Raw genomic sequence first — 18897 nt, 5'->3', positions numbered from 1 at the left:
TTCATTTTATGTTAAAAGTATTTCACCAAGATTATTTTTGTTAATATTTCACCCACATAACTTTGTTATACTTTTATATACTAAGTTATATTCTTAAAAGCATGCAAATAATTTCACATTTAGCATTGTGAAAGTATTATTATTTCATGTTTAAAACTCTGCAGGTAATAAATTGAGTCCAAGTGTTGTATCCTAAATTTTTGAAGATAAAGCACATGTCATAGGAACAAAATCTCACAAACATATTCTTTTAATTATTGAGTAGGGTTTCAGTTTATGACTTTTTTTGCTGATAATTATTTAGTATTGTTGATATAGGGGAAGTAAATATTTTAAAAATACGGTAATGTATTCCTTTCCTAAGGTCATCATGGGATTTCATAGCTCCTAGCTCCTAAAAACTTCCTCAGTATTTACAAAGAGCCTTGAAAGGGAACAGAAGGAAAAGCTGATTCTTATTACTCTTTTGAAGTTGAGACTGAAAAGATAAGAGTAGGAAATTACTTATATCCGATCCAGTTTCCTATTATCATTAATGAAGTTATCTTTATCTCCATGAACTAATAGTTTATTATTCTGATTTAATATAGAAAGTTGATGTTGTTTTAAAGACATCTTTATTTTATTTTGAGGTAGATAAGCCATTCATAATTTTTTAAAAAAATAAACATATTAATCTGTGAAGTTTTAAAATATTCCTCAGATTTCTTATATTCCTTATGTATCGATCCTGAATTTCATATTTACATGAAGTTACTTTTTCAAGGCTTTGAATTAAATTATGGTCATAAAATAAGCTAATTTTTGTTGTTTTTAATTACAAATGAATCTAGTTTATACGTTTTTGTTCAGCAGGTTTCTGTTAAATGCATCAAACTACAAAAAAACTCAAAAATCTACTTTGATGGAATTTATTTAAAAATCAGAATTTTTAACCATTAATTTACAAAAACGCTTTTATGGAAAACAAAAAAATAGGAGCTCCTGTATGAGGAGGGTGACTCCCCTTTTCCTCTATTATTCAAGATAATAGGGTACATGTAGAATTCCCATAGATTCTTTCTGTATTTTATTTTGTCTTCTAGAGCCACCAGTCATAATTACTATATAGACAATTTAACTGTCTTGGTGATACACATCTTTATTTTAATCCAGAAGGCTCAATCTTATTAATTGAATTGGACAAAAATAACTGAGTACACAGATGACAATATATTAATTATTAATTTTAACGCTTGTTATCCTTTTTCCAATAATCCAACCCAAAAAATCATCAATGGAAAGCGCTTTCAAATCATCTTGTCATATATTGCATGCTTTTTAGCATTCTTTTAAAAACATATATTTGCATATTAAGTCTCTCTGAAAATCAGTTATGGAGAATCAGGTCCTTTGTTCCAAATTTTATGTTTAATCTGACATTTTTATCCCTCACTTAAGATACATGAAGTATCTACAACAAAATGACATGGAAAGCCCACAGTCTCTTGATCAACTCCTGCCTTGTTGGACATTTTAAACAGGAAACTTCTTCTATGGTAGGTAGACTGCACTCACAAAGACCATTTTTACACTGAAACTAGGATTTTGTATTTAAAGTATTTCAAGGACTGTCTATTGGGTACAGATACACAATTTTCTCTTTTGTTTTAACTGCATTATAATTTGTTAATTAGTTATAGAAAAAATATAATACTTTAGTGTACATTTTTCTTGGAATTGTAGAAATTAAGCATAACAAATATTTAACATTTTACATGTATAACAATATACTCACTTATTACAATTAATAATACAAATGGATAAATCTTTCAGCTTTCAAAAAGTTTGACTTTATTTTCTAGCCAGAAGAGTTAGTTTTCAATATTAGGTTGACAAGTAACATTGCAATGATAGAATATAAAGCTCAGAGAAAAGCAGATTTTAGAAGTAAGTCAACCATGTATTTAATGCTTTGCTAGCTACTTTGAGAAACTTGAAAAGTTTCAATCTCATTTAGCAGTTAAGTTTTATGCAGAGCAAATAAGCAGAGAATAATATCTGATAGTGTATCATATGGTACCAAATTTTGTGTTTTAGGTTGTCAGTTACAAAATAATTTAGCTGAAAGGAGATGATAAAAACTGATGCTTAGGAAAATTAGGTATTTATTTAGGATTTCTCAGTAAATGAGTACTGGAGTTAGCATCAAGTTTTATTGAGTTCCTTCATTTTCAGTCTTGCCACTCTAACAAACTGCTTTGATTTTATTTTTTTAAGAATATATATCCAAGTAGTAGTGGAATATATGAATTAGCATGAAGAATTAAACAGATGATTCTCAAAAGAAGAAACACAAATGGCCAACAAATATATGAAAATATGGTCAATATCTCTAGCAATTAGGGAAATACAGATCAAAACTACATTGAGATTTCATCCCATTTTAGTCATAATGGAAATAATCAAGAACAGAAATAATTATAAAAGTGTTGGGGAGGATGTGGGGGAAAAGGTACACTCATACATTTTGTTGAGACAGCACATGAGCATAACCACTCTGGAAAGCTGTCTGGTGATGCCTCAAAAAGCAAGCAGTGGAACCACCATATGACCCAGCTATCCCACTCTTCATTACATATCCACAAGATCTAAAATCAGCACACTATAGTGATGTGGCCAAATTAATGTTCATAGCAGCACAATTCACAATAACCAAGCTATGGAGACAACCTAGGTGCCCTTCAACAGATGAATGGATAAAGAAAATGCAGTGCGTATATATATATATATATATATACACACACACACACACACACACACACACACACACACATACACACACACTGTAGTATTGGTCATAAAGAAGAATGAAATTATAGCATTTGCTGGTAAATGGATGGAAGTGGAGACCATTATGCTAAGTGAGATAAGACAGACCTAAAAGTCAAAGGTCAAATATTTCTTTGATAGGCAGAAGCTAATCTAAAATATAGGGGAAGGGAGAAAGAGAGAAAGGGAAAGTGTTTGTGTGTGTGTGTGTGGGGGGGCGGGATTCCATAAAGATAGAAGAAAGATCAGTGGACTAGAGGAAGGGGACTGAGTGAGAGGGAGCTGGGATGGGATAAGGGAAGAACAGTGGAATAACTCTGACCTAAGCACAGTAAAGTATATCCACAAGACACTAACCAAAAAAAAAAAAAAAAAAAATCTAAAAGTAAATAGAAGAAAGATCAGTAGAGTAGAGGTGTTATGGTTTGGATATGAGGTGTCCCCCAAAAGCTCACATGTGAGACAATTCAAGAAGTTTCAGAGGAGAAATAATTGAATTGTGAGAATCTTAATCCCTGGTGGGATTAATTGAGTAGTAACTAGAGGCAGGTGGGAATGGCTGGAGGAAGAAGTTAATTGGGGGTGTGGCTATGGGGTATATATTTTGTATCTGGATCTGGAGTCTCTCTGCTTCAGGATCACTGTGGTGTGAGTTGCTTCCCTTTGCCACATTCTTCCGCCATGATAGTCAGCCTCACCTTGAGCCCAAGAGATGGAGCTGGACTTCTCTGGACTAAGACCTCTGAACTGTGAGTCTTCAAATAAACTTTTTCTCCCCTACTGTTGTGCTGGTTAGATCCTTTAGTCACAGCAGGAAAAAAGCTGACTAAAACAAGAGGGAAGGGAACAGGGGGTCGGAGGAGGGGAGGGAAAGGGGAAATACTGGTGACTGAATTAGAACAAGTTATATTCAATGCTTTTATAATTATATCAAAATGAATCCTAATATTATGTATAACTAAAAGGAGCCAATATAAAGGAAAAATAGAATATATATTTAAGCATGTTGTGTGGACAGTTTCTGGACAACTTCATAGAAGAAGGAACAATCATACAAACTTGCAAAGGATGGGAGCCATATGCTTATTACCCTATTTAACATCCTGTGTAAGGCCAGAAACATGCCTATAATCTCAACATCTGGGGAGGCTGAGGCAGGAGGATCATACACAAATTTAAGCAAGATCCTGTCTCAAAATAAAATAATCTGAGGATGTAGCTCAGTGGTAAAGCACCCCTGGGTTCAATCCCCTGTATATCCCCTAGGAAAATAACTCAAAACAAAACTTCCTATGTAAGATTAGTTTTGCTTATTTACATATTATCCTTGGGAGTCATCTAAGAGAGCAAATGGACTATGACTTTTTCCATATTTTGATGTTATTAATGTTAGAGATGCAAAATAATCTTTGCTATTTCTAAATCCAACTGTATTTAATTCTTTTTTATTTGTGCATATATACATACACACGCTTTGCAAACTTTCATAATCTCTCTTTCATGTGATTCATGTAATGATGATTACAGGTCTCTTTTTATAATGTTTATGCATATATTTTTCCTAAGGCATAGATAGCATATGACAAAATGATTAGAACATAGGCTATTGTTATTTAGCATTTAGCATATATATTACATGTAAGGTTAAAAAATTCTAGTAAACCTAAAAAGCTATAACAACATCCCCTCAAGAGCTGCAACAACAGAAATTCTTTCACGAGCAAAAATCAGGCTTTGCTGGCCGATGCCACCATTTGCAGAAACACTTTGAGTTGCTTCTTTGAATGTGTGGTGAAGCAGACACATGAAATATGATCTAACCATGAGGCCAGAGCAAAGTCCAGTGAAATGTTCAGATGCATTTCTTTCTGTCCTGGGTCAGGTACTAAGCAGAACCAGAAAAGTAGCATGTCACATAAGAGAATCCAAGCCAGATACAAGTAAGACTTTTTGCTATAGGCAAAGAAAATACTTTTGTTTGGTATTTAAGACAGTGATGATTATTGAAAAAGAATTTTGCTGTATTCTACTTCTGACTCTGAAAAGCACTAGTTGTCTGATTTGATGTCTCTGTGCATCCGTTTCATTATTTGTTGAGTAGCTACAAGAACACTTGCTTTAAGAATAAAGGGCAGTAAAAGAAAAACAGGTATAAAGACAGCTATTTTTTGCTCACTTTATTTCTATTGAATGTATGACCAAAATCAGCAATATGTTATTTATAGGTATAATATCCCTTAATCCATTGAATTTAATTCTTTTATAGTGTAATACTTTATATTTCTGCCAAAGGGAAAGTCTGAGAGCATAAAACCAATCATTTCTATGTTATAAGTATTTTAGTTTAACAGCTTTAAAGTATAAGTTTAACCTCCCACTCAGGATGTGTAAGAGCCTTCTCAAATGAGATCTTTGCCACATTTATAATTTTTTTCTACTACACCTTCATGTACACGCTAAGTTCTACCCACACTGAACTATTTGTAGCTCCCAACCTAGCACCCTTATTTCTTCATTTACATTTCTGAATCTTTCCTATTTATTTATTTATTTATTTATTCATTTTTATTTTTTGGTACTGGGGTTTAAACCACTCTTAACCACTGAGCCACTTCCCAAGCCATTTTTATACTTTATTTAGAGACAGGGTTTGGCTAAGTTGCCTAGGGCCTTGCTAAATTGCTGAGGCTGGCTTTGAACCTTTGATTCTCCTACTTCAAATTCCTGAGCTGCTGGGATTATAGGTGTGTACCAACAGAGATCAAGAACCATGTTGTTGCCATCTTTTTTTTTTTTTTTTTTTTCAGCAACCTGGACAGTGCCTGGATGCAGAAGGCTTTGAGACCTTGTTGGCTGAATAAACTCATAACTTACCTAATGATGTTTAGAGCTCATAAAGTAGTGTCACAGTGTTCACCTCATGGAATTCTCATAGAAACATTGAGGATGACGAGGGCAGGAATTATATTCTGCACAAAACTGAGGTCACAGGAAGAGTACTCACTGGTCTCAAAGCTGGTGAGTGACATAGCCAGGATTCTTTTGCCTTCTTTCCAATCCAGAGTTTTTAAAATTTAAACCTTATTTGTATTAACAGAAGATTGCAAAAGCATAGTTGTCTTGAATGCTCAAGAATCCTTGGGACAGTCTGCTTATATCATATTCTAATCTGACTGGTAGCAACATAGATAATCTTGGCTAAGAAAATGTATTTCTGCCAGTGATGAACTATTCCTGGTTTTTGAACCAATATGAACAAATTTTAAAAATGGGTCAATATAATAATTAATGGATCACTTTTACTTTTTCACAACTAAGCTTGTTATTGTGTGAAAAAATAAATTGCCATTCACAATGGTAAGAAGAAAATAGGTGTGGGAGATGACATATCAGGTAAAAAGCAGAATATACTTTTTCTCTTGAATCGATATTTTTACATCATATTCATGATGTTGATTTTGGGGGAATTTGAGTGCAAAAAATACTTTTTAACCTTAATGTGTTCTTAATAAGCATCTAGTATGATACATCTCCCCTGGCTGCGGGGCCGCGATGGTTAATGTTTTGTGACAATTGACTGGGCCACAGTGTGGCAAGATAATCGTCTGAACATTGTTCTGGAAGTATCCATTAGGGTGTTTTTGAATGAGATGAGCAACTGAGTCAGCAGACAGAGTAGATTGCCATCCCTAAGGTGGGTGAACTATATTCAATCAGTGGAAGGCCTGAACGTGACAAAATGTCTGACCCTTCCATTAGGAAGGGGAACAACTCCTGCCTCCTTGTATGCTTTTCTAGCCTTTTCCTGTCTTTAGAGTTTTCCCTGAAACATGGTTCTTCTTGGTTCTCAAGCCTCCTGGCTTTTAGATCAAAACTTGAACCACTGACTCTCCTTGTTCTCAGGTCTTTGAACTTGGACTAGAAGTACCCCATCCACTCTTCTTGGTCTCCAGCTTGCCAACTTCATACCTTGGTATTTCTTAGTAATTATTGTATGAAATATTCTTTATGTTAAATTTCATATTAAATATTTCTCTACATTCCCTCATATCTATCTGTTCATCCATGTATCCTACTGGTTCTATTTCCATCCATCCATCCATCTATCCATTTATCCATCCATCTATCCTAGAGTTTCTATTTTCATCCATCCATCTACCAATACATACATACATCTTACTGGTCCTATTTCTCTGCAGAAACCTAAGTAATACACATTACCTGTATTTCCTGAGGAGAGAGCATAAACACATGGGTTGGAAACATAGTACATAGTGTGGTTTTATCATAGCTTAACAAGCTCTGGAAAAAATTTCCCCCTGAATTGTGACCCTCTGTTCTAATCAATCAATTCAGATCTAAGGTGTTCTGTGAAACAGAGTGTATTGGTTTCCTAAGGCTGACAAAATAAAATAACATATGCTGTGTGGCTTAAAACAGAAATTAATTATTGACTTATAATTCTGAAAGTTAGAAGTCTGAAATCGAGCTGTCAATACTCCCTCTGGAGGGATCCTCCCTTGCCTCTGAGCTTCTGGTGGTAGTTTGGAATCTTCAACATTCCTTGGCTTGTAGCTGCATGATTCCAATCTCTGCATTCATCATTGTAGAGCATATTCCCTTTTTAGCTCAGTATTTTCATGGCTATTTATAAGAAAAGACTTGTAAACAAGTCAATGTAGTTCCTACTTCACTAATTTCCTGTGAGAATCCATCAAAAACTTATATAAAATGTTAGCAAAGTGTGTGCACATAAGAATACAATGCCCACAAATATTACCTCTGTGTTATCTCTATCTCAAATATGTATGAGATTTGAGCTCATGGGCTTATTATAATTTAGTTTAACTAGTCTCTTCTGGGGAATGTTATATACTATCAAGTGAGTTGGAAATATCTACATTCATTTAAGTAAAATGAAATCATGGCCACAGTAATAACTGCATTGTTGATTCAATAAATGCTCAATGTTTGAAATTTAGTTCAATTAACTCCACAAATATTCGGGAACTTGTTTCTTTCGGCTGATGTATTCATTTGCTCTTTCTGCAGACAAGTGTTTGTATAATGCTATGCACTGGTGACCCTGTTAAGTACTAAGAATTAAAGTCAGAATCCATTATCTATCAAATGGAATTAATACCTGAGTCAACTCATCATTATAACATAGAAAGTCACCTTCAAATGGGGTGTATAGAGATGGGCAGTTGCAAGTGGCATATACCTTCCAAACGTTTATTTTCCACATTTAAAACAAGAGAACATGACTGTTCAAGGGGGATTTGTTAAAATATGGGACAATTTTATCATCTCTCAGAGACAAAAAGCAATAATAGAAATAGAGTTTGCAATTGTTAATATTGATTGGAGAAAATTGATGGAGACCATGGAAAGGTTTGAGATAAATTACATAGATGAACACACTGATTTTAAACAATAAAACGGGTAATTCATACTGTCCAATAGGACTATAGACATTTGTTAAGTTTGGGTAGAAATTAAAAGTCAATCAAGTATTGATTATCTAAATTTTTTTCCAAAACTATTTTCTTTGAAGAGGATAGAGGAAAAGATTTGATAGGAGGACAGACAGAAATTTTAAGATTTGAAATGATTTTAGAGGATAGGAAAGAAAATTGCTTAGGGAAAATCAAAGATTTTTGAGAAGCATTCAATCACCAGATGAGTTGACAATCATAACTTTATCAAGCCAATGTATATTTGGGAGAATTTGTCAAGAAGCATTCTGGAGATGAGGCATGATTATATTAAAATTCTAAGATTATAGGCTACATTCATGTATATTTTTAGATTCTTTTTTTGTAATTATATTTTATTTTTATTGGCATATAATTATACATACTTATGGAGCACAGTGTATAATTTTAAGATCCTGATACTCAATAATTTTTGTTATTTATGTTTTTTTTTCTTCTTTGCAGTGCTGGGGATTGTACCAAAGGCCTTGTGCATGCAAGTTAAACACTCTACCAACTGAGCTATATTCCCAGCTTATGTTTTTTTGTTGTTAATATACAGTTGAAATCCAATTGTTTTGCACTTGTTTCTGTGCTAGCTACTTACAAGCCATTCGTTCATTGGGGAATTCTCAAAGGAACATCACTTTTAGCATGCCAAAGGCTCTATCAGTCCTTATTCAGAAGGCATTCACATCACTGTGTTCCATATCCACTGGAGAATTCCTACATCTATAACTTTCTGCCATTACCTTATTTGTTTATGTGTTCACTTTCAGACATGGGTTTTCCAGAAAGAAAAGGAGAAGATGAGGATATACAGGAGTGGAGCAGGTATGAATGTTTTGGGGCATTTGAAGAGTACAGAAGTGAATGAAAACGGAGGAGACTGGAGAGCCCACAACTTGGCTTCCATTATAACTGCCAAAGCCATCAGTTACTACTTCCCCTAACAGCTATATCTCCTCTGTTCTTTATATGATGGCTGCTCAGGAAAATTAAAGAATTTATTGGGGGTTTGGGGAGATATATTGTCTCCAGATTGAGATAAGCTTTCAGTTGAATTTAGTTTTGGAATCTGAATTTGTTAGAAGTTGAAGCTTGTGCAAGTAAGTGAAGGTGGTGGTTGCATGAAAACATTAGGGTACTAAAGGTTGTTGGAGTATGTTAGGTACTGGGAAATAGTTCAGCAGCCTGGGAGGCCACCAGAATTTGAAGACAAGTTTGTAAATCATTCACAAAGAAGTGATCTCTGTCGTTCTTTCAGTCATTGATGGATTCATATTATTTTCTTTTGGAACGGGAGGAATGCTAAAAATAAAAATGAAGCTTAACACAGTGATTGAGAATGTAGACCTTACCATCTGAAATATTTGTTGCCAAATTACCACTCCAATAATTTCTATGTATGTCACCATAAGCAAGATACTCAAGATAGCTTGGCCTCAGTGTGAGTACTGGGAACATGGAGATAATAATTGTACTTATTTCAGAGAGTTTCAATTGAGGATTAATTGGGAAACATAAGTAAATGCTGAGCTGATACCTAACATTTACATCTGTTCAACCAATGTTAGTTAATATTAATATAGTAATTATTACTTAACATAATAGTGTGTCTCCATTAGAATACTTTGTAAAAATAAAAAAAATTAACATCCCTTTGAAAAATTGCTTGAATCAAGAGAATGCTCCTGAAGAATGTTACTCTATTTAATGTATAGGAAATTAAATTTAAGTAAAAAGTAAATCCAACATCAGGATAGAAGAATTGTCCATTTTCAAAACTGGTTTTCATGAGGGTAAAATGATAATCTTTAACCCAAGGTTTTTAGAGTGGGAGCTTTGCAAAGGGAATGTCTGATGGTTAAGTATACTTCAAAGATATTGCTGTGAATATACTAAAATGCTTCCTGTCTTCAGTAGTTTTTGTTGAATGACCTGGCATTGTACAGTGTCATTGCTTGGAGCTTACAATGCAGGAAGCTATAGATCATTCTTAATGAATAAATCATGTGTGTTCCTGATATCAATTCTGTTAACACTTTTGCAGAAGCCATGGCTGGTGCTGTGACAAACTATCAATATTAGGACTACTACTAAGTCAGCTGTTTAGGACCTTGATATAGCAGTAACATCTGTTCCTGTATATGTACTTGTTTTTCTTAATTTTAGAGCACTGGAGCAGATTTTATTAAAAATTATTCATTTTTATCATTGTTCTTTTATGTGGCAATAAAATATCCAAAAACAGTAAAATGGTTTTGAACAGTTAAAATAATCCTGATTTTATTCTCTAATTACTTATTAAAATTAAACTGGACTAACATTGAAAACTACGTTGCTTTTCATGCCATTCTGGACTGTTTCTACAGTATTAGTAGAAAAGGGACAATGAGGTGGAAACAATAAATCTGAAAAGAAAATATTGTTGTGCTTTATCTTTTCAGAAAAGATAAGTTACTCTGTTCTAGAAGGTGATTGGTTATTACTAAGGAATGGACAAATCACCTACATGAAAAGTAGTTTATAATTATTTCCCATGAATTTGCATTAATCTCACACAAATAAGTCTTATAGAATCATGCAGTAATAATTGCCCTTTAAACCCAGAGATATGAAATAGGAACTAAACACAAAATGAGTTCTTATGTTAAAATCATTTTGAGTGCTTATTCTTATTTTCTTCAAAGCTGTGTGTTTGCCTAGTGTTTTAGTTCTGAAATGCATCATTTTCTTCATTTATCAGTATCTATACATTTTTGGAAATGTTGGCTTTATTCCAAATTTATTCATACAAAAATTAAATAAACATAACTGAAGAAAGAATTCTACTTTTAATGAGCATTCTTGGCCAAAATAATGATGTGGTCTTTATCCTCCAGAAGCTTTTATTAAACTGTGTAGAACAATTAAGTGAATCCATTTTTACAATGTAGTGTGATAATAGGTGAAATAAAGGCAGTTAATGGATACTAGGCAGAGAGCAGAGCAGGGGCAGTTAAGTCATGTAGAATGGTGATAAAGGTGTGATTAGAATAGAGAGTTCAGCTAGGAGAGTATTAAATTAGAGTGCTAGGTAGGGTCCTGATCACAAATGGCCTTGTGGGCTCAATTAAAGGGTTCTCATTCTGACTAGAAAAGTAAAAGAGACCTTAGAGAATTTAAATTAGAATACATGAACAGATAGGTACTCTTTAGATAGTTTACTCCCACCTTGGAATAAATGGTAAACATTAGAGTGATAAGATTGGAGGCTAGTTTGGAAATTGCTGCTGCAGGTAAACAAGTATGGATTTCTGTACTAATGTGATAGTTTATAATGACACCAGATTTGTAAAGAGGGTGATGTGTTTGAGAGAGTTTTAAAGTTTTATCAAACTAATAAATGTTTGATAATGTGAATTGGAGTGAAGAAGGGGGAAAGAGAAACTGGACACAGTGGCTCATGCTTGTATATATCCCAGACACTCTGGAGGAGGAGGCAAGAGGATCACAAGTTTGAGGCTAGCCTCAGCAATTTATTGAGGCTTTAAGAAACATAGTGAGACCCTGTCTCAAAATTAAAATAAATAAATAAATAAAAAGGACTGGTGTATAGCCCAATGGTAAAGTACTTCTGAGTTCAATCTCTAAGATCAAAACAAAACAAACAAAAAAACAAAAGATAGGGCAAGAGTTATGAGCAAATTCTTATTGTATCATCCTTCTTTAAGAATAAAAGAAACATTATTGATAAGAATTACTGAAATTTGCTAAATTTGCTACACAATAGGCATACACAGAAATATAGATAACATTCACTATTTAGTTGTGTACATATTTATTTATATGACCTTTTGCAAAAATTTATGAATGGTTAAGAATCCTATTATTAATTTCCTGTGGGTGCTATAAAAATCCCATTGATATAATAGAAATTGGTGAATAAATGTAACAGAAAGTTATCAATAATTAAATTAAAATAATGGAAATTAAATTAAAATAATGGAAATTCATTCTCTTATAGTTCTGGTGTCTGAATTCTGAATTCAGCATCACTGGGCTGAGTCAAGGTGGGCAGCTAGGCTTTGCTCTTTCTCCAGGAACCAGGGCGATCATCTATTCTTTGCTTCTTCCAGCTTCAGGTGGCCGTTGGCATTTACAGGTTTGTGATTAATACCTTACTCCCAATACCTTTTCACTCTGCCTTCACCTTACCTATTTTTCATGTGTGAAAGCTACCTGCCTCTCACATAGAAGAACAGTTGGAATTGCATTTAGGGTCCCCTTAATACAGAATCATCACCCAATCTCACGGTCTTTAAAGGTTTCAGGGATTAGAACTGAGTTTGTGTGTGTGTGTGGGGGGGGTGAGGGGTGAGAGTATTTGCAGGGTACTAAAATGTTTGTTGTTATAGGAAAAAAAGCAAAATATCAAGAATATCTCTATTCCTCTACTCCAAATATCAAGTATTAGGTGATGAATTTTGAGACCTTGGATTTTGTAGAATAGGATTCCACAGTCATCTAAAGTAATTGTTTGCAAGATCAGAAACCAATAGATCATGAATCCATGTGGAGTATGTATGCTTATTTACTTTCAGAGTAAATTTTTAAGGTGGATTTATTGAAGAAGATAGCATTAACTTTTAACAAAATATTAGTTGCTATGCTTGCTTCATTTAATATCTAGTGATAACACTAAATTCTTCATAATTTTGTACAACTGAACTTTAATATTTGTTTTAGGACTTAACACTGGAACTTTTCAGATAAATGATAATATTTACTTTATTTCAGAGAGATTTATATTATTCTGCTATTTTTTCCTATCATAACAATAATCTTCCTTATTAAAAGGTGAAAGCAGAATTGTAAAAATATAATACAGTCATTCATTAAAAAATTCAGGTCATTTGACCTTTTTATTTAATAGTAACATATACATTATAAAATTTATCTTGCAATTTTGACACATTTTTAAACCATTAGATAAACTCTTTTTAAAGGAAATTTTGATATTTAATGGCATTAGGTTAATATTAGAGAAATCATTTCATATATATGTAAATATATATATTTATGTGTAAGTATATATGTGTATATGTGTAAGTATATATGTGTATATGTGTAAGTATGTGTGTATATGTGTAAGTATATACGTATATGTGTAAGTATATGTATATACATATGTATGTATATATGTAAATATATGTATATATGTGTAAGTATATAAATGTAAATATATATGTGTATATATTTATGTGTGTATGTGTGTTTATACATATATATCCTTGAAACTCCTGGCATCATTTTATGCACAAATATACATTCCTGGAAAAAATTAAGCATCTGAATCTATATTTTTGGGAAGTGGTAATACTTCAATATGAAACATACTAACTTTTTATCACTGTGGAGAAAGGCAGCTCTAATCCACAAATTCATAAAATTCAAACAAATGAGATTGGTAATCAGTGGTTGTTTGGTGCCACAAGACAATTAACTTCCCATGTCAAGTTCTCCAAAACCACAAGCATTTTAATAATGAAAACCAAGTGAAATGATTTGAGTCTTGATATACAAATAGAATCTTCAATGTTTAGACTAATCTCCGAGGCAATAACCTAATAACAAGCTACAATTCCTATGATTCTAAGAAAGCATTGTAAAAACAACTATTTGAGGTGGGTTTTTTTTTTCAGCATGTCAAAATTAAAAACTTGAGCCAGAAATTTCAATAACCTAGATTGATTTGGGGTCTTAGTGATGAAATAAAAATCAAGTATTTTTTCATGACTTGGGGTTTCATTATAAAGATTGCTGCATCCAATTACTGACAGATGTTATTCAATCACACGTCATTTTATAAATTCATACCTTCTGTTCCAAAATAAAAATCAGTCCTTTTTCATAGGACAGGAAATTAAAGAGAACCTACTTTGCATTTAGGTCTTCTTCTGTCAGTCTCATGTTAACAAATGAACATGAATTTTCATCAAGTGAAGCTTATATTCAACAAGTTAACACAAGAGAGAAGCCATAATTTAAAGATTCCTTACTACTGAAAAATCTTGGAGATGATGAATGATACCAAATTTATTTCATTTTTCTTTCTAAATCACAATGCGTAAACAATAAATTACATATAGGCAGTTATGCATATAAATATGCATACATCTTCTGATGAGAAATTAATAATCCACCCACCTGGAACATAATTCTGTGTGAGAGAAAATAGTCATATGGTATCTAGGAAAGTAGAAAGTAGGAAGGAGAAAGTACAATTCTCTGGAAGAGTTATAATAATGCTTTCTTAGCATCATAGGAATTCTATGCTTGTTATACACTGCCATCATGGAGATTAGACTAAATGTTGGGGGTGCTGTTTATATAGAGAGACTTGCATTATTTCACTTGATTTTGTACTTTAAAATATTAACAGTTTTGGAGAACTTGACCTGGGAAGTTAATTGCCTTTGTGGCATCAAATGATCACTGGTTACTGACCACTTTTAGGTGCTAGTGCCCAGAATACATAGTTTCATGCCGAGAGTAGAAATATGAATGGTGGATTCATATAGATCAATGTGTTTCTAAGTGATTTTACTGGAGGTCTTGGTGATTTCCCAAGTTTCTCTTGGTGTCAAGGGATAGGTTAGAAGCCTTCTACCCATTTTTTGAGCAAATTCTTTGAGTGTAATCATGAGTTTAGGATTAGCAAATCTCAAGATGTTAAGGAAAGCCACCCCATAGATTATGAGATGTGTGAATGAGTGTTACCCAAGGGAGTCTTCAAAGCTCTATAAAGAGACATTGCCCCATAATGAAATGTGTTCTTGTTGGCATAAGGTATACTCTGATATTTGGGACCCTTAATTTTAGGGAAAGAACTAGTGCAGTAGGAAAGGTCATGGTGTTTTGAAATAAAAATTCCTCAATTCATGGTTGTCGCTAAGGAAATATTTTTTTCTCAGGGACTTCTGTGACATTGGCTGTACCCAGAAGTTTGGTATTGCTAATGAAAGTTTAGATGGGGACTCATCTGTCTCTTACCTTGGCAGTTAAGACTTGGGCAATATCTCCCGCTAGGGCCTGAAGCCCTATTGGCAATCTCAAGTCAGATCCTTGATTCTATGGCTAGACCACTGACCAAGTCAGACTGATACCCCAGCCCTTCAAAGACACTGGAGACCTAAACAGAAAACTAAATAAAAGCCTGAACTGCTTTTTTATGTAGTATATTGAGGTTTATTAGAACATTGTTGTGAATTAATCAAGCTTAAAAACATTTTTTCTATTACGTATCGTATGCTTTGATTTTTCCCCCATACACAGTGTTATATATCACTTTAGTAGCTCTGTCTAGCTTAGCACAAAATCATGTTCTTAAGATGAAATTAAACTATTTCTTTGTTAATTTATTTTTGTGATAAGTAATTCTTTCTAATTAATTTGAGAAGACATTAACTGTTCTGTTTACACCCTTTGTAAAAGAAATTTTCCCTAGCAGCAAACCCTCAGCCCTACAGGTAGAATAAGTTCTTGTTGATGACTTAACAAAAACTTAAACCCTAATGTGCAAACTAGACAAACACATCAAAGAACAGACTTTTTTGAATAAGGGGTTGTTATATCTGAATATTTGTGTCTCTTCAAAATCATATATTGTGACTTTATCCCCAGTGTGATGATATTAGGAGATGGGACTTTGGGGGAGGTAATAAAGTTATAAGGGTGAAGCCATGAAAGGGATAGCACCCTTAAAAATAAGCATCAGAGAACTACCTTGCCCCTTCTAATGTGAGGACAATGCTAGAAGCTACCTTCTATAAACCAGGAAATGGGCCCTTATCTGATGTCAAATCTGCTGGTCCCTAGATCATGGAATTTCCAACCTTCAGAATCGTAAGAAAAACATTCCTATTGTTTATAAGCCAATTAGCTTTATGACATACTGTTATTGCAATCAGAATGGAATATGACAAGAATCATGTGAATGTGGTGCATGGAAAGCAATCACATATGAAAGGACTTATTTGTAAAAGGTTCTTTTAGAACAGTTGTTTTGATACTTGGTGCTTAGTAAACTTATCTGAAGCGTTTTTAAAAATTCAGTGAATGTGAAAACCCATTCTAAAATTAGAGGGTCAGAATCTGAAACTGAGACTAAAGTATTTGTTTTCTTAAGTACTACTGCAGCAAGTTTGATGCACAACTGAAGTTGGGAACCTCTTGTGTCCACATATGGAATCCAGAAGATAATGTCATTTTCATCAAAACCAGGGGAGTAAAAATTGAAAACAGGATTGCATTTATGTGCTACAAATGAATTTTTATTAGCTGCAGAAAAATAAAAATGTGTTAGCATTAATGGAGCAGTTTAAGTAGCATTAATAAGCACTATCAATTATGGGGTGTTGAATTGATGTCAACAATATATTCAAAGTCCCTCAAAGGTCAGAGTAGGCCATGCAGGAGATTCAGAAAATAACAAAGGATAATCTGGATTTGTCCAGATTTAAAAAAATAATTCTTAGCTTTTCTGGTTATGTGCTTCAAAGTTTCTATAGTCTATAATGAGATGTTAGTTAACAATGCCATTATAATGTAGAATTCGTAAATATCATTTATAGCTTCTGCATATTTACATTAGTTTGAAGTGATATTTTATCCATATTTGATTGGTTTAACCTCCTTATAAATTGTGAGAACACTAACAGGTCATTATTAGAGACAATCATATAACTAGGATTATATTTTATTCATGTACAGATACCCAGATATGGAAAACTGGAGAAGAATGTTTCTTGGGAAACGTTTCTGAGCATGCCTGTTGCAGTTAGATGTGCAGCATTATATACCAATAAAGCAACCATAGTGTTCCCAAAAAGCAATTACATTTCTACCCACCTGCTCCTCTCCTTCAGAAATCCCAGGCATTTTGAACGATTGTTTCTTCTCTTCTACAATTCTGATGGGACTACTAATTATCATAGCCTGTATGTGTGGTGTTGAAAAGTGTAGGTACATATGTTTGTTGTCATGTCATTTATTTTTATAATATTACTGAAAAAGTAAGGAATGACAAGGGGATGATGACAGTGTTGATGGTGACAGTGATGATGAGAATGATTGCAAAATGGATAGAAAAAGAGGGGAAAGAAAATAAAATTGATGATAGAGAAAGAAAAGAAAAGAGGGACTTAACCTCAGAAAATTTTTATTGATTGGGTATTATGAGCTAGGTTCAAAGTTGAATATTATATGTACCCTTGGAAGAAGATACTGCATTACTTTCATCAACATATGCAAAACTGTTTATACAGTCTGTTATCATCACAAAATTAAAAAGAGGGATAAATATCTTAAACTCAAATCTGCCCAATCCTCAAGGATAAGTTTACTAGAATTATGTTTTACAAAAAATGGTAATCAGAAGTAGAAAACCCAGTTTGAAAAATAAATCATATTCCAATAAGTTCAGGATGTTGTGTGCATAAAGTAATTCTAACTATTTGCAAATATATTCTCTTTACTTGTCATTCAATGAACAAGTAAACTGATGGTCATACTTAATAATGCTCATTTAAATGAATTTTCATAAGAGTAAATAAATGCCTTCGTTTTTGAAATTTCTTCCCTGAATAAAAAGATGCTATTTTTTTGTTATAATTAAATTTTAAGTGTTAATACTAAAAACAAGGCTAAGATTTCATTATGTTGCATTAAAAGTCATTATAATAGGAAATTAAAAATAATTACATGTGTCTGGGCAAGCAGGCACAACCAGAGTGATTAAAATCAGCATTTTGTTCCCTACTCTGCATGGGCTTTCCCCTGGTTCCTCATTGGCTGAGTACTATGGGGTGCACAATCTTCCCAAATGTCACCTAGGTTTTACTGTCTTCTATTGGGGTATTTAAATAAATATACTTTTAGTTATTCCCACTTCCCTTTGTTCTTTTGTGGTAGAAAAGTCTTCTTTGGGTGAATGCATTTTGACATATGCACAGATCTTACTTCTTTACCTAAGTTATTGTTTCTTACAGAAATTTCCGTCTCTGTTGCTCCACCTCCTATTTGTGAAGGGGCTGTTCAGGTGCATGGAATTTGAATCTTCCACATCCATAGGCTATGTGCTATTGTATGAGTTAACTGCTTGTAACTTTCCATTCTGCTCTATTTTCCTCATGGCTGCCTTTCTTACATCCCAATTTTATATTTAAAGCTAAATACTGTATTTTGTAAATGGACCACTGGACTTTCTATTTTTCATACTATGTAGAATAGATCCAATTGGGCGCAAACAATGGAACCAAGATTCATCTTTTCTTTTTTTTTTAAATTTGATTAATTTCATTGTCACTGTTGTAATTCACATTCATGGCTATACATTCATGGAATGAGTTTTAGACTTTTTTGGGAAAAAGGATAAGTATATTATTAATATTATAGCCTACTTAGTGTTGACCTTGATTGAAAAATAGAAATGAATATTTAAATTTTAAAAATGCTATATAGTAATTATAAAGTAATTATAAAGTTTCATATTTTATAAATAAATGTGTCTGTGAAGAACAGACATCCCCCCAACACACACACCCAAAGTAGTATATGTAAACTC

The 18897-nt window shown here is 33.2% G+C and overlaps 1 protein-coding gene across 1 annotated transcript; it reads left to right on the top strand.

Moving 5' to 3' along the window:
- Positions 1 to 3444: 3444 nt before the first annotated feature.
- On the top strand, positions 3445 to 18072 carry LOC308655210 (uncharacterized protein). The gene is made up of 6 exons (XM_081305126.1): positions 3445 to 3560; positions 5619 to 5829; positions 9068 to 9122; positions 12374 to 12435; positions 16462 to 16556; positions 17046 to 18072. Exons 1-6 carry the CDS (start codon positions 3493 to 3495, stop codon positions 17095 to 17097), a joined length of 543 nt encoding a protein of 180 aa, XP_081161252.1. The 5' UTR covers positions 3445 to 3492; the 3' UTR covers positions 17098 to 18072.
- Positions 18073 to 18897: the final 825 nt, after the last annotated feature.

This window comes from Spermophilus citellus (genome assembly GCF_964194105.1).
Source record: "Spermophilus citellus genome assembly, chromosome: 1".
NCBI lineage: Eukaryota > Metazoa > Chordata > Mammalia > Rodentia > Sciuridae > Spermophilus > Spermophilus citellus.
This window is presented reverse-complemented; position numbering and strand designations above follow the sequence as displayed.

What these genes read in the sequence shown, in the direction of transcription:
- LOC308655210 (XM_081305126.1), top strand. Translation starts at nt 3,493, where the DNA reads ATGATAGTCAGCCTCACCTTGAGCCCAAGAGATGGAGCTGGACTTCTC. An exon ending in TGGACTAAGACCTCTGAACT is followed by an intron (nt 3,561 to 5,618) that starts GTGAGTCTTCAA and finishes TTTTTTTTTCAG; the next exon opens with CAACCTGGACAGTGCCTGGA. An exon ending in GTCATTTTCATCAAAACCAG is followed by an intron (nt 16,557 to 17,045) that starts GGGAGTAAAAAT and finishes ATTCATGTACAG; the next exon opens with ATACCCAGATATGGAAAACT.